This window comes from Urocampus carinirostris, chromosome 9 (genome assembly GCF_059441175.1).
Source record: "Urocampus carinirostris isolate Australia breed hairy pipefish chromosome 9, RoL_Ucar_1.0, whole genome shotgun sequence".
Lineage (NCBI taxonomy): Eukaryota > Metazoa > Chordata > Actinopteri > Syngnathiformes > Syngnathidae > Urocampus > Urocampus carinirostris.
In genome coordinates, this window is record NC_142357.1 from 42,007,921 (window position 1) to 42,032,131 (window position 24,211).

Below are 24,211 nucleotides of genomic sequence, written 5' to 3' on the forward strand. Positions count from 1 at the left end.
TCGCTTCACTGTGGATGAAATGTCTTCACGTTAGTCTTTTAGAAACTATATTTTGGACTTTTAACAGACGGGATTGTAAATCGTGACAAAATGAAAATCAAGCAGTCGCATCATGCACCGACTCTGCCCCCGAGTGAAAGCCAGTTTCGAACGTCTCGCTTCACTGTGGACGTGTCTTCACTTCATTCTTTTACAAACTATTTTTCGGACTTTTAACAGACGGGATCGTGAATAGTGACAAAATGAAAATTAAGCAGCCGCATCATGCAAACGTCACTCTCCACTCTTGATGAGGCGTCTTCACAACCTCATTCTTTCTGCAAATTTGTTTTCGGTTTTAGCTTTCCCGTCGGCCATTTTCGGGCGCAATTTTTCCAGTGCAGAGAATTCGCCGCATCTATCGCAGTAAGCCTCGCCGGCTTTTCCTTGAAAGGAAATCCTCTGCTCAAAGATGCCCTCAAAAGGCGCCCGCTCCAACACGAGGCGGATTCTTTGATATCGGCCGTACGTCCGACGACACGCGTGGACGGGAATCGAACCCGGCGGCGGCCGACGTCTCGGCAATCAACGAACGAGACAAATAATCTGCAAAGGAGCCACTTCCCCATTCCTGCGCCCGAACCACAACAGTCGCGGCAAATGATTCCCAGCTGCCCTCGCGTCCATTCCATTGCAGAATGTGTCAATCACGTGCTTTTATACGGAGCGCCCCCCGGCCCCCTCCTCGGCCCCCTTCTTTGACGGCCATCCGTGTTGACGCTCACGCGTGTGCGTGTCCTCCGTACCGCAACGATTGTTTTTCTTGTTTGTTTAAGTCTGGCGACCCTTTCTTTTTTCTTTTTTCGCAGGATTTTTTTCTTGTGAGAAAACAGACTCGGTTAATAGGTTCCCACGAGAATTTGCGGGGAATCGGACCCAAAATTCCAGACTCGCGTTCGAACTCCAATTGGATTATGTTCAGGGAAAGCAGCGCCGCTTCATTTTACCTCAAGGTTACTGCAAGATTGCTCGAAAATGTAAAACGCTTCAAAACAGAGGACCTAATGTCATATTTGCAGGGAATCGGACCCATAATCCCTGTAATTTTCCTTACGGGTCTGAGCATTTACACAAAGTCAGTGAGCAACGCTTGAAACAACAGTGAGCAACGGCAATCCCAAGTGTGGCAACTAAGTCATTGTCAAACGTGTCTGAAAATTGACATCACCTTACATTTTGCTGAGTTTACGGCAATGCAAAAACATTTTTCACTTTTGAATGAATTGACTCATGTACGATTGCAAAGGTTGTACAGCCTACAAACTTGTTTTTCACAGGATTTCCATTTCTTTTTTTTCCTGGTATCTTTTGTCGCATAATACTAACATTTTTGGGGTTTATTGAGTCGGTTGCACGATACAGAACTGTACTTAATCACATTTTTGAGTGGAAGTACAATGTTTCTTCTTTTTTCCGTGATTTTTTTCTACTTTTTAAAAAATTCCTTTAAAAAAAATCTCATTGTGTTTAATTTTTCCCAGCTGTTACTTTTTTCTTTTTGTTCTCTATTTACTTTTTTTCCTACATTTCTTTCTTTTCTTTTTTTCTGGCTTTTTTTCTAAATTTGTCCTTCTTTTTTTCTCTTCCTTTTGTTTCTTTTTTTTCTCAGCTTTTCACTACTTTTTCATTTTGGTATTTTTTTCTTTTTTGTTCTATTCCCCCTTTCCTTTAAGTCATTTTGTGCATAATTTTACATCATATTTGGTCATGTTGGGATTAAAGAAGCAAAAACAACCCGAAGAGCCATTTAGGACCGGTTCCTTTTAGTGAGCCGAGCCGAAGAAGCCAGTTCTCGACAAACTCTACTAACTTCGTTCTACTTCGACTCGACTTCCAAATACCGCATTTAGGACACAACGTCAGGGTAACCCGTGTATTTTTACCTACATGCACTGTAACTTTGACTTAAGTCGCTTCTTAATGAGTAATTTTGAGCCCTGATTTTTGTGCGCCGGCTAGATTTTCTTGTGCGCTGAGAATGTGCGGGCAGTGCGCGCAGCTTAGAGGGAACACTGAATCGAACCCAAAATTCCAGGAGTGCATTCAAACTCCAATTGGATTATGTTCAGGGAAAGCATCGGCGCTTCATTTTACCTCAAGGTTACGCCAAAATTGCTCAAAAATGTCAATTGAATTTCTGGCTATTTCAGGGTTTTTAGGTGCGCCATATAGTCTGGAAAATACGGTAAATAGGAAATAAATCAAATGAAATAAAATGTCGCTGTTCAGTGAAATACTACAGTTTACTCCTATATACTGCATCTCTAGTATTTCTGCGGTGGTATTTTTTAGTATTTCTGTTTTGTAGTGTATGGTAGTAGTGTTTTTGAAGTATTTCTGATATTTTGGTATTATTCTTGTATAACTGTCTAAGTGTAGGAGTATTTATATTTTTTACTTCTATATCTATCCATTTGTTTTATTTCTTTATTCTCTTTATTGATGCATATATTCATTGATTTATTTGCTTGTTTTTTTTCTTTTATTATTTATTATTGGATGTGTTTATTGACTCAATTTATACATTCACTTCGTGTATAAGGGGATTTTTTATTTTTTATTTGTTTGTATTAATGTATACTTCTTTTTGTTTTTTGGGGGGTTATTTTTAATATTTTTATCTCTTTTTTAAAGTTATTTATTCTTATATTTTTCATTCTGATTTGACTATAGAATTAATTGTTTCATTTGTTATTATTTTTGTTCATAATTATTTATTCATTTGTTTGTTTTGCTCGTTGTGCTATTTTCTATATTATATTTTTCATTTTTTTTCCCCTTTTGAACTTCTTTATTTATCCGCATGTTTCTTTTTGTCTATTTAAGGAATTGATTTATTTTTCATTTTTGATTTGTTTTTTTTATTTGGTTTACTATTTTTGTATGTGTTTTCTGTATTTTTTTCTTTTTTTCTTCGTATTTATTAAATCACCCATCCATACATTTTTATGAATATTTGCTATGTATATTTGATAAATTGATTTATTTGTTATTTTTCATTTGTTTGCTTGATTTATTCATGGAGTGTTTATGAATTTGTTCCATTCATTTATTAGTTTATATGTGAATTTTTCTTTTTTGTTTGTTCGGTCTATTATTTTCATAATATATATATTTTTTTGCATTTTTTTTAACAAAAGTATTTATTGATTGTCTTGTTATTTTCCATTTCTTTGTGTATATTCATTTATTTATCTGTTTGGTCTCTTTATTTATCTTATTTTTTTTGTTTTGTTTTTTAAATGAGTGTGTTCCTTTTGTATTCAATTTAACATACAAAATATTTATTAAATTAAAAAAAATATATAAACACCATAAAATGCACCTTAAATATGTTATATTCTGAATAAATTCACATCATTTGAAATGTACTCAGAGGGATCTGCAAAGGGACAATCATTTCTTCAACTTTTGATTTAGGGGACCTTATTGCAAATCCCGGCAGACCATAGTTGGCCCTCGGGCCCTAGTTTTCTCACCCCTATCCTAGCACGATGTTGAATTTTTCGGTCCGTTGTTAGCGTGTCCCTCGGACAGTTTAAAAGCTTTTTATTTAGTTTAAAAAAATCTTTATTTACCTTTTGCTAGCATAACGCACGTCGCGTTAGCGCAGCCAGACTGCCTTGCAAGTTTTTTTTCTTTTTTTTTTCCCTTTTTTTCTCTCGAGCGGGACGGAAGCCTCCGGGGAAAACGTCGTTCATCATCGTTAAACGAGTGCGGTGAAGAAACAGATCAGGGGTGGCTAAACTACGGGTCGCGGGCCACACAGGGGCCATCGAGCTTTTTCGTCCGGCCCCCTAAACACAAATGGACAACGTATAATGGCAGTGTATATAAAAGTTCATGTAGTACTTCAAACTAAAAAGTGTATTTTCGTGTCAATTTTTCTCCTATTGTCCCCTTGTGTGTCTACATAAATATTACTACAGAAATACTGTAAAATGATGAGTACATTTCAAAATATATAATTCAAAATATATTAATTCGCTTTCATTCTAAAAAGATGAAAATACGATAGAAATACTGAAAAAAATATTTACAAATATACGTCAGAAATACTAAATAAATACTACTATGGATACTACAAAAACACTACTTCTGTGATACTACATAAACAATAGGACAATAGGAAAACCACAAAAATAACTACAGTAATATTACAAAAATACAAATAAAATACAACAAATACAGTATAATGAAAGTACTACAAAAATAATGCACAAGTACTACAAAACTATTACTATTGAAATACTTCTATTAAATACTAGAAAATACCACTGCAGTATGGCTATAATACAAAAATACTAGTACAGAAACATTACAACAAAAATTCTGTGTTACAAAATACAACTACAGTCATATTACAGCAATGTTAAAGAAATATTACTGAAATGCTAGAAAAAATATTTCTATGAACAAATAAATAATACAGAAATACTACAGGAATAACACTACAGTAATGCAAAAATGCTGAAATACTCCTACAGAAATATTACAATAGAAATACTACAAAAATACAGATACAATAGGAATACGGTACAAACATACTACAGGAATATATATTTTTTTTAATTTGGAAATCCGACAAAAATATGACAGAAATACTCCAAAAATATTTCTACAGAAATACTACATAAATTGCACTACAGTAATACAATAATGCAAAAATACTTCTACAGAAATATAACGACAGTAATACTACCAAAATACAGCTAAAGTAGTACAAAAAAAAATACTACAGGAATACAAGAAAACCCCCTGGAATATATATTTTTTTAAAATCTGGAAATACTACAAAAATATTACAGAAATACGTTTAAAATACTTCTATAGAAGTACTACAAAAATCACCCTACAGTAATACAATGATGCAAAAATACTTCTACAGAAATATAATGACAGTAATACTACAAAAAAACAGCTAAAGTAGAACTAAAAAAATACTACAGGAATACAATAAAATTCTTTGGAATATATATATTTCTAAATCTGGTAATACTACAAAAATATTACATCAGCACTCCAAAAATACTCCGACAGAAATACTACAAGAATCGCACTACAGTAATACAATAATGCAAAAATACTACTACAGAAATACAACAACAGTAATACTACAAAAATACAGCTAAAGTAGTACTACAAAAATACGACAGGAATACAATAAAAATGATCTGTATATGTTATAGTTGCCATGGCGCCCAATTGGCCGCGCCCGTGTGTGTCACAGTTGCCACGGTGCCCTATTGGCCCCGCCCGTGTGGTGCCAGCTGTGGCTCGTTGACAGATTGGTTTTCCGTCTATTTAAGCTCAGTGCTCTCACTCTCCCTTTGTCCGTCTGTCAACGAACCTCTGCCCCGCAAGACGTGGGTTTTGACTCTGTCCTGTTCCTGTTGGTATTTCCTGTCCGGTATTGTTCCCCTTTATTTTGTCCTGTTAAATTTGGGGTTCCAGTTTTGTTTCCGTCTGTTTTTATCCTGTTGTTATTTTCTCCAGTTTTTATTCCCGTCTAGTTTCTCCTGTTTATTTTCGATATCCTGATTTGTTACCTATCTTGTCCGTCCCATCCTGTCCAGTATCGACCCCATCTGTCCGGTATCACCTCGGGCAATCGGAAATCGATCTCGTCGGTCTCTGGCTTCCTGTCTTTCCACGCCAGACCGGCTGCCTAACGTGCATGACTCCCCATTTCCCGTAAAATAAAAGGCTTTTGTGAGAACGTCACGCGATTGGGTCCTGATCCTGCTCTGGTTCTTGACAGTAAATACTGCAAATATAGTACAGAAATACCCCAAAAATACTCCACGAATACACTTCAAAACTAAATATGAAATGTAGTGCTTAGTAAATTACTTTGTTTTAATTGTGAGTTTTTCAAAACTAATTTGATGAGAGTACTCTATTTAAAACGATTATAAAGGAATTAAACATGGATGTGTCTGCATGTATATCTATTCGTAAATAAACGTAACATAACGACGTTTGAAAGTATTTCCTTTTTCCTCTCCTTTTATGTTCATCAGCGTCTTCTGGATGGCCTTGTCTGCCTTGTCTCTTTTCATTAAGTCTGGTGGAGAACTACTCATGCGGGACGCCGTGCATTAAACGTATCCAATACAGTTAACCCCAGGAAATCGCATGGATCTGAGGTGAATTTGCCATATAGCGAGGGGTATTAAAATTGTTAACATTCAAAAACAAAGTACCGTATTTTCCGCACTATAAGGCGCACCTAAAAGCCTTTTATTTTTTCAAAAGCTGACCATGCGCCTTATTATACAGCGCGCCTTATATATGGATCAATATTAAGTCGCAAAGTCTTCCAACTCACTTGCAGCCGCCGACTCGATTTTCCCCCGATCGCCAAGTAGTCCGCGGTGAATGCTGGGATTTATTTAACGGCGTTTCATTGGCTAACCAATGTGTCAATCATCATTTGAATCGATCACTATTGGCTAAAGTTATTCGGAGGTAAAGGGGGTGGATCCTTTTTATCATTTACAGGCTCGCATAGGCTAAAGGGGCAAAACAAAGCCTGCAATTGGCCGAAAAAGATGAATGTGAATAGCACGTTTGGTTGTCTACGGCAAAGAGGAAACATGTTTTACCATTCTGTATTTGTAAATATTTGACTCTCCTGGATTTACTACACTCACGGATATAAGAGGACCATGGTTGCACATTATTATTGAACGCAACGACTTCGGTGAGCTACTCCGGCTATATATTTTCCCAGTATCTTGTTTCAGAGGGATCTCGATGTTTGTGTGATGGGTCTATTTTTAAATTAAACTCAATTCCAAGTGTTTATTGTCATATGCACAATGAAGTTGCGAGCTAAAAAGAAAATAGAAACTAAGGAATGGTTGGCATTTCTTGAATCCCAAGACTTTAACCTTCCGAATGATATTTGGAACGACGCATTTGAGTGACATCGTACGGACACCGCATCCGCACGTATCTACGACACGTATTTGCCTCTTTGCTAGCTTTTGGAATGTTAAGGGGGTAATAAGTTGGACTGAACCATCTGACTGTTTTGTCCACGTTCCCATTGTAGCGCCTTATAATCCGGTGCGCCTTATGTATGGAAGATATAGGACCAAAAACTATTTTTTGGGGGTGCGCCCTATAACCCGGTGCGCCCTATGGTGCGGAAATACGGTAGTTTATAATACTACGGTGGGCACACTGCGGCCCGTGGGCCACATGCGGCCCGGCAGGCTATATACACCGGCCCTCCAAGCCAAACAGGTTAAAAAAACCATAGGAAATAAACAATGGTAGCTTTTGACACACTGTACAAAATCCCTGAAAATGCAAAGCATTAAAAAAATACAAATATTAACTCTCAGCGATGGCGGTGTCAAGGACGGAAAAACAGGTCGATAGCCCGGACAGGAGAGCAAAAACGTGGTCGGGGTCAGAAACGGATCGTGAGCCGAGACGGGAGGGCCGACTCGGTCGTAACCGGAGACAGACGGGAGCAAAAACACTTTTATAGATAGATAGATAGATACTTTATTCATCCGCTTTGGGAAATTCACATTTCCAGCAGCATCCCTGAGCTGAGAACAGTACAATAATAGGCCAAAAGAATACAATATACAAATACCCAGTGTGACGTGCAAATGCCCACTGTAGCGTGTCATAAAGAGTAACTAATAGTGCTACACAGAATACATATTGCAGTAAGATTCGGTAATATCCAATGTAGGTGGTGTGGTTTAATGTGGGCCTTTACTCTGCCGGGTGGAGTTAAAGAGCCTCATGGCATGAGGAAGAAAAGATCTCTTCAGTCTGTCCGTAGTACAAGACAGTGATTTCCGTGACTGTAAACAAGTGTAATGTATTGAAGCTGCAGAATGGCAGAATTCATTTCAGTTTATAGCGGCCCATTAACACAAAAAATGTCATGATGACTGATTACATTCACCTGTGCCCGCTCGTTTGGCGCCGGCCGCTGCTGGCTTCCTGATTGGTTCCCCGTCCTACTTAAGCTCCGTCCTTTTTACTCGCCTGTTGTCCTTTCACTCGCCTCTGTTTTCATTAGGCAAGCATTTTTGACTCTGACTCCCGTCGGTCCCGCTTTTTCACCCGGTTTCCACCCGTCCGTTTCTAATTTTCCCGTTTGTCTCCGGCGACGACCCGTTTTTCAACGCCGACCACGTTTTGCTCTCCCGTCCCAGCTGACGACTTGTTTTTTGAACCCCATTTTTGACTCTGACTCTGTCCCTTTTTTTTACCCGTTTTCCACCCGTCCGTTCCTAATTTTCCCGTTTGTCTCCAGCTACAACCTGTTTTTTGACTCCGACCACGTTGTGATCTCCCATCCTGGCTAATAACTTGTTTTTTGACCCCCATTTTTGACTCTGACTCCCATCGGTCTAGCTTTTTCACCCGTTTTCCACTTTTCCGTTCCTAATTTTCCCGTTTGTCTCCGGCTACGACCTGTCTTTTGACTCTGACCACGTTTTGATCTCCCGTCCCAGCTAACGACTTGTTTTTGACCCCCATTTTTTACTCTGACTCGGTCCCTTTTTTTTTACCCGTTTTTCACCCGTCTGTTACTAATTCTCCCGTTTGTCTCCGGCTACGACCTGTTTTTTGACTCCGACCACGTTTTGATCTCCCGTCCCAGCTAATGACTTGTTTTTTGACCCCCAATTTTGACTCTGACTCCCGTCAATCCCGTTTTTTCACCTGTTTTCCACTCGTCCGTTCCTAATTTTTTCAATTTGTCTCCGGCTACAACCCGTTTTTCGACTACGATTTGATCTCCCGTCCTGGCTAATGACTCGTTTTTTTGACCCCCATTTTTGACTCTGACTCCCGTCAATCCTGTTTTTTCACCTGTTTTCCACTCATCCGTTCCTAATTTTCTCAATTTGTCTCCGGCTACGATCCGTTTTTCGACCCCGACTACGATTTGATCTCCCGTCATGGCTAATGACTCGTTTTTTGACCCCCATTTTTAACTCTGACTCCCATCGGTCTGGCTTTTTCACCCGTCTTCCACTTGTCCGTTCCTAATTTTCCCGTTTGTCTCCGGCTACTACCTGTCTTTTGACTCTGACCACGTTTTGATCTCCCATCCTTGCTAATGACTTGTTTTTTGACCCCCATTTTTACTCTGATTCCCGTCGGTCCGGCTTTTTCACCCGATTTCCACCCGTCCGTTCCTAAGTTTCCCGTTTGTCTCCGGCTACAACCTATTTTTTGACTCTGACCATGTTTTGATCTCCCATCATGGCTAACGACTCGTTTTTTGACGCCCATTTTTGACTCTTGACTCGATCCCTTTTTTTTAACTGTTTTCCACCCGTTCGTTCCTAATTTTCCCATTTGTCTCCAACTACGACCCGTTTTTTGACTCCAACCACGTTTTGATCTCCTGTCCTGGCTGACGACACATGTTTTGACCCTGAACACGACCTGTTTTCCCGTCTACTACATTACGATCTTCCGCATTCGCTCGTTCCGATTCTGTGAGCGCCTTGCTTCCTGATTCCTCTATATCTCAATTAACTTTTGATTAACGTTACGCATCTGGGTCCTACTTCCGTTCTGGTCGTGACAAAAAGTTTAGAGATCATAGAAGAGATACAAATAGTATGTGTTAGCAGCAAGAGAGCGACTCAATCTTACTCAACAACAAAATAACCTGATCGGGGCTCCTTAAAAGTGCTTGAAAAAAGCTTGAATTTGGCGTAGGAAGCCTTGAGTTCACCTTTGCGATCCCGTCTGCCTGCTCTGAAGGTGACGCCAACGTCTTTTGTGCGGATCGAAGGTGAAAAGTTGAAGCTATTGTTAGCGCTTCTCGGCATTCCCGTGAGTCAACTTCACGCACTGCCCCTTTCAACTGTCGGATGAAGCAATTTGCCCTCTAATTGCCGTCAAGGGCGTCTTGAAAGGGGGACAAGGCGGGGTCGACGTCCCCAGGCAAAATACTTGAACTTAGGGGGCCCCGCCTAAACTCCACTGCGCCCCCTGGGGCAAAATAGACTAGGGGGGGGGGTTTGTGGGGCAGGGGCAGGTGAGCCCCCCGAGGGTTAGTGTGTAGGATTAGCTTGAAATCCTTCAAAATGCTTGGATTTTATTGTGTTTTCGTGGTTTGGATTTTAAACGAAGTGCTTGTGAATGCTTGAAATTGTTGCCATGTTTCTTCAGTGATCAAAAAAGAAGGCTTAACCCCCAGGATAATCGTGTCAAAATAGGTTGAAATCCTTGAAAATGCTTTGATTTTAATGTTGTGACTTGAACCGCGCTTGAATTTTAGACAAAGTGCTTGTGAATGTTTGAAATTGTTGCCATGTTTCTTAGGTTAGGTGTTCAAAAAAGTGTTATAAACTTAGCCCCCTGGGATAAGCGTGGCAGATTAGCTTGAAATCCTTGAAAATGCTTGGATTTGAATGTGTTTTCGTGGTTTGGATTTTAGACGAAGTGCTTGTGAATGCTTGAAATTGTTGCCATGTTTCCTAGGTGATCAAAAAAGTGTTGTAAACTTAGCCCCCCCCAGGATAAGCGTGTCAAATCAGCTTGAAATCCTTGAAAATGCTTGGATTTTAATATTGTGTCTTGAACCACGCTTGAATTTTAGACAAAGTGCTTGTGAATGTTTGAAATTGTTGCCATGTTTCTTAGGTTAGGTGTTCAAAAAAGTGTTATAAACTTAGCCCCCTGGGATAAGCGTGGCAGATTAGCTTGAAATCCTTGAAAATGCTTGGATTTGAATGTGTTTTCGTGGTTTGGATTTTAGACGAAGTGCTTGTGAATGCTTGAAATTGTTGCCATGTTTCTTCAGTGATCAAAAAAGAAGGCTTAACCCCCCAGGATAATCGTGTCAGAATAGGTTGAAATCCTTGAAAATGCTTTGATTTTAATGTTGTGACTTGAACCGCGCTTGAATTTTAGACAAAGTGCTTGTGAATGTTTGAAATTGTTGCCATGTTTCTTAGGTTAGGTGTTCAAAAAAGTGTTATAAACTTAGCCCCCTGGGATAAGCGTGGCAGATTAGCTTGAAATCCTTGAAAATGCTTGGATTTGAATGTGTTTTCGTGGTTTGGATTTTAGACGAAGTGCTTGTGAATGCTTGAAATTGTTGCCATGTTTCCTAGGTGATCAAAAAAGTGTTGTAAACTTAGCCCCCCCCAGGATAAGCGTGTCAAATCAGCTTGAAATCCTTGAAAATGCTTGGATTTTAATATTGTGTCTTGAACCACGCTTGAATTTTAGACAAAGTGCTTGTGAATGTTTGAAATTGTTGCCATGTTTCTTAGGTTAGGTGTTCAAAAAAGTGTTATAAACTTAGCCCCCTGGGATAAGCGTGGCAGATTAGCTTGAAATCCTTGAAAATGCTTGGATTTGAATGTGTTTTCGTGGTTTGGATTTTAGACGAAGTGCTTGTGAATGCTTGAAATTGTTGCCATGTTTCCTAGGTGATCAAAAAAGTGTTGTAAACTTAGCCCCCCCCCAGGATAAGCGTGTCAAATCAGCTTGAAATCCTTGAAAATGCTTGGATTTTAATGTCGTGTTTTGAACCGCTATCGAATTTTAGACAAAGTGCTTGTAAATGCCTGAAATTGTTGCCCTGTTTCTTAGGTGAGGTGATCAAAAAAAGGGTTGTAAACTTAGCCCCCCCAGGATAAGCGTGTCAGCGGTCGTACGGAAGCTTGAAATCCTTGAAAATGCATGGATTTTAATATTGTGTCTTGAACGGCGCTTGAATTTTAGACAAGGTGCTTGTGAATGCTTGAAATTGTTGCCATGTTTCTCAGGTAAGGTGATCAAAATTTTTTGGTAAACTCAGCCCCCAGGATAAGCGTGTCAGGAGTCGTACGGAAGCTTAAAATCCTTGAAAATGCTTGGATTTTAATGTGTTTTTGTGGTTTGAATTTTAAACAAATTGCTTGTGAATGCTTGAAATTGTTTCCATGTTTCTTAGGTGATCAAAAAAATGTTGTAAACTTAGCCCCCCAGGATAACCGTGTCAGGAGTCGTACGGAAGCTTGAAATCCTTGAAAATGCTTGGAATTTAATGTGTTTTCTTGGTTTGAATTCTACATGAATTGTTTGTAAATGCTTGAAATTATTGCCATGTTTCTTAGGATAGGTGTTTTGTGGTTTGAACAGTGCTTTGATTTTAGGTGAATTGCTTGTCAATTTTTAAAGTTGTTGCTATGTTTCTTAGATGTTCAAAAAATAAAATGAACGGAATATATACACATTATAAATATATAAATATATACAACATTAATCAATCTGTCACGGTTACCATGGTGCCCAATTGGCCCCACCCGTGAGGCACCAGATGCGGCTCATTGACAGATTGGCTTTCTGTCTTTTTAAGCTCAGTGCTCTCATTTTTCCTTTGTCAGTCCGTCAACGAAATTCTGCCCCGCAAGACGTGGGTTTTGACTCTGTCCTGTTTCCTGTTGGTATTTCCTGTCCGGTATTGTTCCCGTTTATTTTGTCCTGTTAAATATCGGTTTCCTGTTTTGTTTCCATCTATTTTTGTCCTGTTTATTATTTTCTCCAGTTTTCGTTCCCGTCTAGTTTGTCCTGTTTATTTCGATATCCTGTTTCAGTATCTCTCCTGTCTGTCCCGTCCTGTCCGGTATCGACCCCACCTTTCCGATATCTGGTCGGGCAATTGGTATCGATCTCGTCAGCCTCTGACTTCCTATCATTTCACGCTAGCTAACGTAAAATAAAAGGCTTCACGCGTTTGGGTCCTGATCCTGTTCTGGTTCATGACACAGTCTTTAAAAAATAATATTTCAAATCTATCAATGCATGATAAATGATAATAGAAATCATTTTTCAAATAAAAGGATTCTTTAATTAAATATTAGACAATACAAGCAATATTTAATGCAAACGTAAAAAGTTTCATTTGTGGATAATAAATAATTATAGATAATAGTTTAAAAAAATATATAACTCAACAACTAAACAATATTACAAATGGTATGCCAGTGGATAATGAATAATATCTTTCATCAAATAAATCTGGACATGAATAAATATTTAACATGGCTGCCATCATAATGATAACACAGATAACAATAAATAAATCATAATATTTTAAACTTTATTCCAGTAGATAATAAAAAAATCTTCAAATCAAATAAATATTTCATTATTTTTACCAGTAATATTAAATAACAATGAATCATAACAGGGCAGCACGGTGGCGCAGTGGTTAGCGCGTGTGCGGCACAGTTCTGAGGTCATGAGATCCAACCTCCTGTGTGGAGTTTGCATGTTCTCCCCGTGCTTGCCTGGGTTAAGTCCCACATTCCAAAAACATGCATGTTAATTGGCCTAACCAAATTATCCCTAGATGTGAATGAGTGAATGAGTAAATGCCCGTAGGTATGAATGAGCGAGCAAATTGTCTGTACCGGTGTGCCCTGTGATTGGCTGGCAACCAGTTCAGGGTGTCCCCTGCTCCAGCACCCCCGCGACCCTTTAATATATGACATAAATGATTCCAAATTCCCGCTTCTTTTGCTCATTTTAGGTCGGGATTTATAGAATAAAGAAAAAGAAGCGTTTTTTTTCCTCTTCGGTTTCCTGACTTTGAAACGCTTTTCCATGTGTGCGTCTTCCTTCCCGTGGAACAGAATCCATCCCCATTTTGTCTGATTGGGTGTCATTTTTTGGCCCCCCACCTGCAAAAAAAGAAGGCTTTTTCACGCTCCGGCCACCCCCGTTCTTCCTTTTCCATCTGCTTCCCTTTCTTCTTCTGCTCACCTGCAGCACATCAAAATTCCTTTTTCCCTCCTCGGGAGGATTCTTTCTTTCTTTTTCTTTTTCTTTTTTTTTTAAGAGGGGGGGGGGGTCGCCAGGGGATTTAACGCATTCCTACATGCTGTCTCTGTGTGTCCAACACACTTTTGCTTTTTTTCCTCTCGGGTTTTGGCAGGACGACGTAGCACGTCGTAAATCAAGGATAAATTCAAAAAAGGAACTGCGAATAAAAATTGGAATTTAAATTTGTGGTCGTGGGAGTCAACACGTGAATTGTTTTTGACGTTGATTGATCTAAGACACAGGTGTCAAAGAGGCGGCCCGTGGGCCAGATCAGGCGCATTGAGGGATTAAATCCGGCCCGTGAGACAACACTCAGAGAAGCGCAAGAGAAAAACAAGCTGAAACACCTGTTGTCAGTCCGTCCGCGAACCTCAGTGTACTTTAGGCAAGCTTTTTGACCCTGACTCCCGCCTGCTTTTGCTCCCATCTGTTCTCCTGGCTTTCGACCTCTTTTTGTCCCCGACCACGTCTACTCTCCTCTCCTGGCTTTCGACCCGTTTCTGACCCCGACCACGTTTTTTGCTCTCCTGTTCCGGCTACTGACCCGTTTTTTCCGTCATTTAAAATGATTATTTTTGCTTATGCAAGAAAAATAATCCTCAATTTGAGCAAAATTAAACAAATGGATCATTTCAACTAAGTCTTAATATTTTTGCTCATTGAAAGTGTAATTTAAATTGTATTTTTAATATAAAACACAATTTTTCTTATTTAGGTTATCATTTCTAAATGAATTGAATAATACAAATAGAAATGGCCTTATTAACGTTCTTCCTCGTAATATAAAACACAAGTTCCTCATTTTTACTCGAGTAACTGGAAAAAAAATCTTAAATTCATTAAGAATTACATACTTTGAATTAATTATAATCAAAAATATAATAGTTTTGCTCATTATAAGGGTCATTCGTTTTTTCGAAACTAAATGAAATCAATTCAATTGTCATGAGTCCCGCCAACGGCCTCGGACTCTGATTGGCTCCCTGTCCCTATTTAAACTCACCCCCTTCTGTCACCTGTTGTCAGTCCGTCTGCGAACCTTAGTTTACTCTCGGCAAGCTTTTTCGACCCTGACTCCCACCTGTTCTTGCTCCCGTCTGTTCTCCTGGCTTCGACCCTTTTTTTGATCCCGACCACGTCTACTCTTCCGTCCCGGCTTTCAACCTCTTTTTGTCCCCGACCACGTCTACTCTCCTCTCCTGGCTTTTGACCCGTTTCCGACCCCGACCACGTTTTTTTTGCTCTCCTGTCCCGGCTACTGACCTGTTTTTTCCCGTTCCCGACACCGCCATCGCTCGCCACGGAAGTACCACTTCCGCCTTCAGAGCGACCTGTTTCCCGCGCCCAGCGATCACCAGATCGTGGGTGCAACCCTTTCCTTTCTTCCCATAAAACTGAGAGATATGTAACGCAAGTGGGTTCTGTCTCCGTTCTGGTCCTGACATATAGCGCCTTTCAAGTCAATGAAGACCTCCCAAAGCCTCATTCGCACACACACTCACATACCGATAGCGGCGTCAGCCATGTACATCGGGAGCATTAGGGATTCAGTGTCTTTCCCGAGGACACGTCGACATATAACACGGAGGAGCCTGGAATCGAACCTGCGACTTCTCGATCCCAAGACGAGCGCTGTACCTTCAACAAACAATTGATTTATCGGTTCATTTCTAAGTCGATCGGAGGCAAGAAGCAGGAAGTCGAATGTGTCACGGATGACACATGATTACACATTACTGCTGAAAAGTATTTTCTTTTTGGCAAGTCTGACTAAAACATGACACATGTACGCGAAAGGAGAGTTTTTGTGTTTTTGACACGGCTTCCTGGAACGCTGCACAAAGACAGCATTGTCGGCGTGCCACGGAATCCACACTAGGGTTTTTTTTTTTGACAAAGAAAATTTGCACTTTGTTCGGACGTTTTCTGTGGTGTGTCTTGGGCAAGTACAGCCTGCCGGTAGCCATCCTTTTCCGGGACCTTTTTGGAGTTGCTCCCCTGCATGAAACAGGACTGATTTCCATGGTTACCAGTAGATAGCAATTTGTAGATAGATATAGTGCTTCTCACAAAGAAAACGCGCACTTTGTTCGGACGTTTTCTGTGGTGTGTCTTGGGCAGGTACAGCCTGCAGGTAGCCATCCCTTTCCGGGCCGTTTTGGGAGTGGGGTGTTGGAGTTGCTCCCTCACATGAAACAGGACTGATTTCCATGGTTACCAGTAGATAGCAATTTGTAGATAGATATAGTGCTTCGCACAAAGAAAACGCGCACTTTGCTCGGACGTTTTCTGTGGTGTGTCTTGGGCAAGTACAGCCTGGTGGTAGCCATCCCTTTCCAGGTTGATTTTGGGAGTGGGGTGTTGGAATTGCTCGCCCACATGAAACAGGACTGATTTCCATGGTTACCAGTAGATAGCAATTTGTAGATAGATATAGTGCTTCTCACAAAGAAAACGCGCACTTTGTTCGGACGTTTTCTGTGGTGTGTCTTGGGCAGGTACAGCCTGCAGGTAGCCATCCCTTTCCGGGCCGTTTTGGGAGTGGGGTGTTGGAGTTGCTCCCTCACATGAAACAGGACTGATTTCCATGGTTACCAGTAGATAGCAATTTGTAGATAGATATAGTGCTTCGCACAAAGAAAACGCGCACTTTGCTCGGACGTTTTCTGTGGTGTGTCTTGGGCAAGTACAGCCTGGTGGTAGCCATCCCTTTCCAGGTTGATTTTGGGAGTGGGGTGTTGGAATTGCTCGCCCACATGAAACAGGACTGATTTCCATGGTTACCAGTAGATAGCAATTTGTAGATAGATATAGTGCTTCTCACAAAGAAAACGCGCACTTTGTTCGGACGTTTTCTGTGGTGTGTCTTGGGCAGGTACAGCCTGCAGGTAGCCATCCCTTTCCGGGCCGTTTTGGGAGTGGGGTGTTGGAGTTGCTCCCTCACATGAAACAGGACTGATTTCCATGGTTACCAGTAGATAGCAATTTGTAGATAGATATAGGGCTTCGCACAAAGAAAACGCGCACTTTGCTCGGACGTTTTCTGTGGTGTGTCTTGGGCAAGTACAGCCTGGTGGTAGCCATCCCTTTCCAGGTTGTTTTTGGGAGTGGGGTGTTGGAGTTGCTCGCCCACATGAAACAGGACTGATTTCCATGGTTACCAGTGGATAGATATAGTACAAGATATCAATTTATACTCAAAAGATATAGTAGAAAATGGCAGTTTGTACTACTTAGACATAGTACAGGGGAGCCTTTTGTACTATTGTACAAGATATAAAACTATAATAGTGTCAAGAACCGGAACAGGAACAGGACCCAATGGAATGATAGGAAGCCAGAGGCCGACGAGATCGATACCAATAGCCTGAGCAGATATCGGACAGATGGGGTCGATACCGGACAGGACGGGACAGACAGGATTGATATGTCCGATATCTGCTCGGGCTATTGGTATCGATCTCCTCGGCCTCTGGCTTCCTATCATTCCATTGGCCAATTGGGCACCATGGCAACCGGGACAATTATTTGATATACAACAACTTTTCTTCAAAGTAACGGAAATAGTTACTTTTTCTGGTAACTCTTTACGTTGACTACAGAGGTACTCAGTTACTAACACAGTTACTTTTTGGTAGAAGTAGTGAGGAACTAGAACGGATTAAAACCGGTTATTGATGACAATAAAGACGATTCTCACAATTGAGATTGTTTTAGATTTTTCACTGCCGTCTCCTGTGTGCAGGTGATACCTGGGATTTCCTCACTGATCCTTTAATACGCCGCCCGGAGCTGAAGAGTAAACGGGCGCATGGGAAAAAATGTCAGGTAAGAGCAATAAAAATAAAAATGAGATGATACAAGCTCATGCTGGGGGGTTCTGTGGTGTCGCTACCTGCGGGTCAGAAGAGCTTCGTGAGATCGCCGGGAAAAGAGCGCGCTGGGAAATTTGCAAAGGGAGAGCTCGTAAAATTTCACCTGAGCCTACAAAAAGGGCGGCCGCGCCTATTTAAACCTTGTGGGTGGGATGTACTGCATGCTGAGCCATGATTGGCAATGTCTCCAGTGCCTCACAGAGATAACAGAGAGGTAGAGAGGATACACAACCAAGTAATGTTACTATTTCTATAGAAAATCTGAATATATTCTCATTAAGGAGAGGTGGAGAGATGACCCAATCAAGTTGTTCTAAATAGATTCTAATGAACCACGCAACTGGTGATGGGTGAGCTCTCCTGTGCCTCGCACAGATTATGGAAAGTCATAGAAGTGGACACGACCAAGTTGTGCTACTATTTCTATAGAAAATCTAAATATATTCTCATTAAGGAGCGGTAGAGAGATGACCCAATCAAGTTGTTCTAAATATATTCTAATAGACCATGAAACTGGTGATGGGTGAGCTCTCCAGTGCCTCACAGAGATAACAGAGAGGTAGCAAAGAGACACGACCAAGTTGTGGTGCTATTTCTATAGAAAATGTAAACATATTCTCATTAAGGAGAGGTAGAGAGATGACCCAATCAAGTTGTTTTAAATAGCTTCTAATGGACCATGCAACTGGTGATGGGTGAGCTCTCCAGTGCCTCACAGAGATTACAGAGAGGTCACAAAGAGACACAACCAAGTCGTGCTACTATTTCTAGAGAAAATTGAAATCTATTCTCATTAAGGAGAGGTAGAGAGATGACCCAATCAAGTTGTTCTAAATAGATTCTAATGGACCATACATCTAGTGATGGGTGAGCTCTCCAGTGCCTCGCACAGATTATGGAAAGTCATAGAATGGGACACGACCAAGTTGTGCTACTATTTCTAGAGAAAATTGAAATCTATTCTCATTAAGGAGAGGTAGAGAGATGACCCAATCAAGTTGTTCTAAATAGATTCTAATGGACCATACATCTAGTGATGGGTGAGCTCTCCAGTGCCTCACAGAGATAACAGAGCGGTAGAGAGGATACACAACCAAGTAATGCTACTACTTCTGTAGAAAATCTAAATATATTCTCATTAAAGAAAGGTAGAGAGATGACCCAATCAAGTTGTTCTAAATAGATTCTAATGGACCATGCAACTGGTGATAACTAAACTCTCCAGTGCCTCGCACAGATTATGGAAAGTAATAGAAGGGGACACAACCAAGTTGTGCTATTCGTAAAAAAAATCTAAATATATTCTCATGGACCATGTTACTGGAGAAGGACAAGCTCCTCCTTGTGTCTCATATTTTCTATGGGAGGTAGAGAGGGGACACGACCATGGTGTACTACTACTTCTATAACATTATACCACGCAATTGGTGATGGGCGAGCTCTCCAGTGCCTCACACTGATTATGGAGAGTTAGAGTACTACTTGTAAAGAAAATCTAAATATATTCTAATGGACCATGTTACTGCTCCTCTTGTGTCTCATATTTTCGATGGGAGGTAGAGAGGGGACACGACCATGGTGTGCTACTACTTCTATAACATGTTTAGACATATTCTAACAGACTATGTGAGTGGTAATGGGTGAGCTCTCCAGTGCCTCACACAGATTACGAAGAGTTGGAGAGGAGATACAACCAAGTTTTTCTACTACTTCTTTAACATTTTTATATATACATATTCTAATGTACCATGCAATTGGTGATGGGGGAGGTCTCCAGTGCCTCACACAGATTGTGGAGAGTTCAAGAGGAGACACAACCGAGTTGTTGTACTACTTTAAAGAAAATCTAAATATATTTTAATGGCCCATGTTGCTGCTGATGGACAAGCTCCTCCAGTGTCTCATGTACTTTATGAAAAGTAGAGAAGAGACACAACCATGTTGCTCTAGTACAGGGGTGTCAAACAGGAGGCCTGCGGGCCGGATCGGGCCCACTAAGGGATCGAATCCGGTCGCGAGACAACGCTCAGAGAAGCGCAAGAGAAAAACGGGCTGCAGGTTGAAATATGTCCACCTGATGTTTCCAAAACAAGGTGCCTCGCACAAAGACGCTGTACTCGTATTCATCTCTCTCTCGCTCTCTCTTGATCTCTCTTTTCCTCCCTTTTTCTCTCGCTCCCTGTGCCTCTGTATCTCACTCTCTGTGTCTCTTTATTTATCTTTCTTTGTTTTTCTTTGTCTTATCTACCATCTAAGGCGCCCGCTTTGAGACTGGGAGGTTCGGGTTCGCGCCCCGGCCGAGTCATTCCTAAGACTTAAAAAGTGGTCGGCGGCGCCCTCTGTTGGCTGCGGCTGCATCGGCTCGCTACAACGGGTCAGGTGCAATCGACATTTCGTTCTGTGTACATTGTTACACAGAATGACAATACAAGGAAATTATTATTATTATTATTATTATCTGTGTCTTTTACCTTCTTTTGCTCTCTCTTCCTTTTTTCCTTTTTTCCCTCTCTTTTCTCTTTCTCTCTCTTTCTTGCTCTATTTCCCCTTCTCTCTTTCTCTCTTTCTCTCATTCTCTCTTTCTCTCTTTCTATTTCTCTTTGGATTACTTTTTTTCCCTCCCTTTCTTTCCCTCTCTCACTATTTCTCTTTTTTATCTCTTTTTATTTCTCACATCCTCTCTCTCTCTCTCTCTTTCTCCCTCTATCTCTTTCTTCGTCCCACCCTCTGTCTTTTTCCTCTCCCTCTCTTTCTTTTATTTCTTTCTCTCTAATCTACAAGTCGGATGGACCATGCAACAGGTGATAGGCAAGATCATGATTTCAGAAAACACGACACAATCGGTGTCAGGATCTGGCGCGCCACCGTTCCCCCAGAGGCCACCCACCCGGGGAGGAGTGGTCATACTGCGCACACCTGCTTCCAATCTCCCCCACTTTTCCTCGATATTGTCTGTACTTGACTGCCTTTGGTTGTTGTTTCTTGGTGGTTTTGTTACTTTGTACCTGGATTTTCTCATTTCACATAATCCTTTTTTGTGCTCTCCTGCGGGTGGGTCCCTTGCAAAATCGTAACAATAGGATTAGGCGAATGGTAGATTTACATCTAGTGTTGGTAATTAAATATTAAAATGTAGCGTTTACCAAATTGTTCGAATTAGTTATCTGACTTCATTAACCAAACACAATCTACATTCACCCAACAATTTATGCGCCCTCGTTTCTTGAGGGAAAAGATGAACAGGAAGCCGACATTTCCACATGGGGGCAGATTTAATTTCATTAGCAATTGAACCAAGTGTACTCCATCGATAACAGCCGAATTAGTGTCGTTGGAGTCTCTGGGAAGCCCTCTTCTGAAGTCCTTTAGCTTTTTCTTATCGGCCATCTTCTCCCCGCATAATGGTGTGTCGGCTCCTCCCATGGGCGTGCCAAGGAAGCCCCCCCTGGGCTTCACCATCTCGACGAAGAGCTTCGCGATGTACTCAAAAGAACACCGAGCGTCTCTACCTCATCAGGGCCTTTCTTATCAGCCTTTCGTCCCGTTCCCGCCGTTCCTGTAAACATCATTTTCCACCAGGGTGCCCTGACCTCGCACCACAGCTCAGCCAGTGAATATCTTTTGCATTAAATGTAATTTGTAATCAATCGTATAAAACCCTTTAGAGTCAAATGTATACAATCCTTCAATAGATATATTTTGCTAGACAGTTTATAGACAATGTATATAATATATATATATAATTTCACAAATAACCGACATCAGCACATTGTGTATAAAAAGTTACGATTTATTCTCCGTTGATTTTTTTTTCCACACTTGATATAAATAAATAAACATCTCTTTTAATAAATATAACAAAGTACAGTTCATAAATCGTGGGCCATCGTTAGCTTCTTGGTTTGCGTGGCGGCCATTTTGAAACATTATTATGTTTTGAGTCACCGGAAACAAGAAGTCTAACAATGGCCCACGATTATCTTATAAAGGCACATTTTTCGAATCGTAAATTCTTTCTGGGAGGAAATAACAGACGTTTTGAGGTGTTCCTTTCAAAATAAAAGCCAAAATGATCACTTTTACGTGAGTCACAGAAACGTAGCAGGCGAGAGAGCGAGCAATCGTGAGAAAAACGGTCCTTGAAAATGCTTGAATTGAAATTTGTGTTTCAAAGGTTGAAAACGTTGCTTGTAAACTCTTGAAATGGTTGCCTCGTTTCACAGCAAGTCTGCTTAGAATTGACGCCGACACTACACTCCAAAGTCTTCGCTTTTCCATTGCATTTTCTTCCCTCGTCATGAACGGCGGCTGGCATGAGTTTGTACGGCATTGTGTTTGTTTTTTCGAATGATTCAGCAGATATATACGCACCGTATGTTTGCGATAGCAGGAATAAATAACAAATCGACCTGTTGAATTCTTTTCAGGGGGCGGCCATTTTGCTGCCTGCTTAAAGGGACGTCTCGGTGTTGGGTTACGTGTACCCTGACAAAAAAAAAATCCCGAGATATAACCTACTTTTCACCCATATCTGGGTGGTTGAAATTCTTGAAAATGCTTGAATTTCAATTTGTGTTTCAAAGGATTAAAAAGTGCTTGAATTTTGATTAAGGAGTGCTTGTCAATGCTTGAAATTGTTGCATCGTTTCACAACAAGTGTCATGATTACCAATGTGAATCATCTGTGCGTGTTCCTTTAACACCAACTGCCTCGGACTCTGATTGGCTCCCTGTCCCTATTTGAACCCAGTCCTGTGTGTCACCTTTTGTCAGTCCGTCTGCGAACCTCAGTTTACTCTAGGCAAGCCTTTTCGACCCTAACTCTCAACTGTCTCGTGTTTGCTCCCGTCTGTCTCCGGCTACAATCCGTGTTGATCCTAACCACGACTACTGTCCTCTCCGGACTTTCGACTCGTTCCCTACCCCGACCACGTTTTTGCTCTCCCGTCCTGTCTACTGACCCGTTTTTTTTTTCGTTCCCGACACCGCCATCGCTTGCCTCGGAATTACATGATTAATAATTAATTGATCCATTGCATCTTTTTGCTAACATTCTTAAAAGACTTATCAGCATTTTATTTGTGGCATATTTTTTCTATGAATCGGAATTGTCATAATTACTGATGGGACTCAGCTGTGCCGCGGGTTCTGATTGGCTCTTGATCAGTATTTGTACCTAGCCCTGTCTGTCCCCTTTTGTCAGTCCGTCTGCGAACCTCAGTAAACACTAGGCAAGCCTTTTTCGACCCTGACTCCCACCTGTCCCGCTTTTGTTCCCATCTGTCTCCGGCTACGACCTGTTTTGGTCCTGACCACGTCTGTTCTCCCGTCCCGGCTTACGACCTCTTTTTGTCCCCCGATGACGGCGACTCTCCCGTTCTGGCTTACGACCCGCTTCCGACCCCGACCACGCCTTGCTCTACCGACCCGTTTTTCCTGTCCCTGACATCGTTCGCTGAGACTGAGTCATGGCATATCCCAGAAAATGTCCTGCTCGTCCCCCTGCGTCATGCCCAGTTACCATAACTCCGGCTTACTCAGCGTTCATTCCGCCGCTGACTCACGTGGTCTCAGTCTGGTCTCCTGTCCCCCCTTGGTCTGGGACTCTGACCCCCTCCAAACCTCTCTTTTGTCTCCATTCATAAGATATCTGCTGATTCGCACCACCCGATGTGTTTTTGTTCAGCTGACCCATGGTTCTACGGACCCCCTCCCCATCATCCCACCGCGTTCCCGTCTGTCCGCCTTCGTTCCTCGTTAGTCAGACGAGATGACGCGATAGCCAAGGATATCTGTGTGCAATGACTTTTGGAGGAGAGTTTGACATTTCAGCCAATGAGGATTCACTTTTTTACCAGCAAAGCACCCCCCGTTCTCCCGTCCGATTTATAGCGACAGTGTGTATTGTTTGACCTTGCTTGTCGCTGTGTAGTTGTTGTGCAGGGGTGCCCGATTCATTTTAGCTGGGGGGACACGTGCCAAAGAAAAAAGTTCTAGCCTAGGCCTGACTAGTAGATGAAAGAGAGAGAGGGAGAAAGAAAGAAAGAAAGAAAGAAAGAAAGAGATAACAGAGAAAGAAAGTGAGAGACAGAACAGAAAAAGAAAGAAAAAGTGAAAACAGAGAAAGAAAGAAAGAAAGAGAGGACAGAGGAAGAAAGAAATAAAGAAAGAGATAACAGAGAAAGATAGAAAGAGAGAACAAAGACAGAAAGTGAGAGACAGAACAGAGAAAGAAAGAACAAGAGATAACAAAGAAAGACAGAAAGAGAGAACAAAGAAAGAAAGTGAGAGACAGAACAGAGAAAGAAAGAAAAAGAGAGAACAGAGAAAGAGAGAACAGAGAAAGAGAATAAGAAAGAAAGAAAGAAAGAAAGAAAGAGACAACAGATAAAGAAAGAGAGAACTGAGAAAGAAAGTAAGAGAGAGAACAGAGAAAGAAAGAAAAAGAGAGAACAGAAAAAGAAAGAAAGAGATAACAG

General features: G+C 41.1%; 1 protein-coding gene across 1 annotated transcript in view; it reads left to right on the forward strand.

The window, feature by feature from the left end:
* ssrp1a (structure specific recognition protein 1a) overlaps positions 1-24,211 on the forward strand; it is a 129,763-nt gene that overhangs the window by 9,934 nt on the left and 95,618 nt on the right. Inside the window, exon 2 of the mRNA XM_088343936.1 lies at positions 17,603-17,685. Within this exon, the coding sequence (XP_088200062.1) occupies positions 17,679-17,685 (7 nt within the window). The 5' untranslated portion in view covers positions 17,603-17,678. The remainder of the gene's footprint in view (positions 1-17,602; positions 17,686-24,211) is intronic.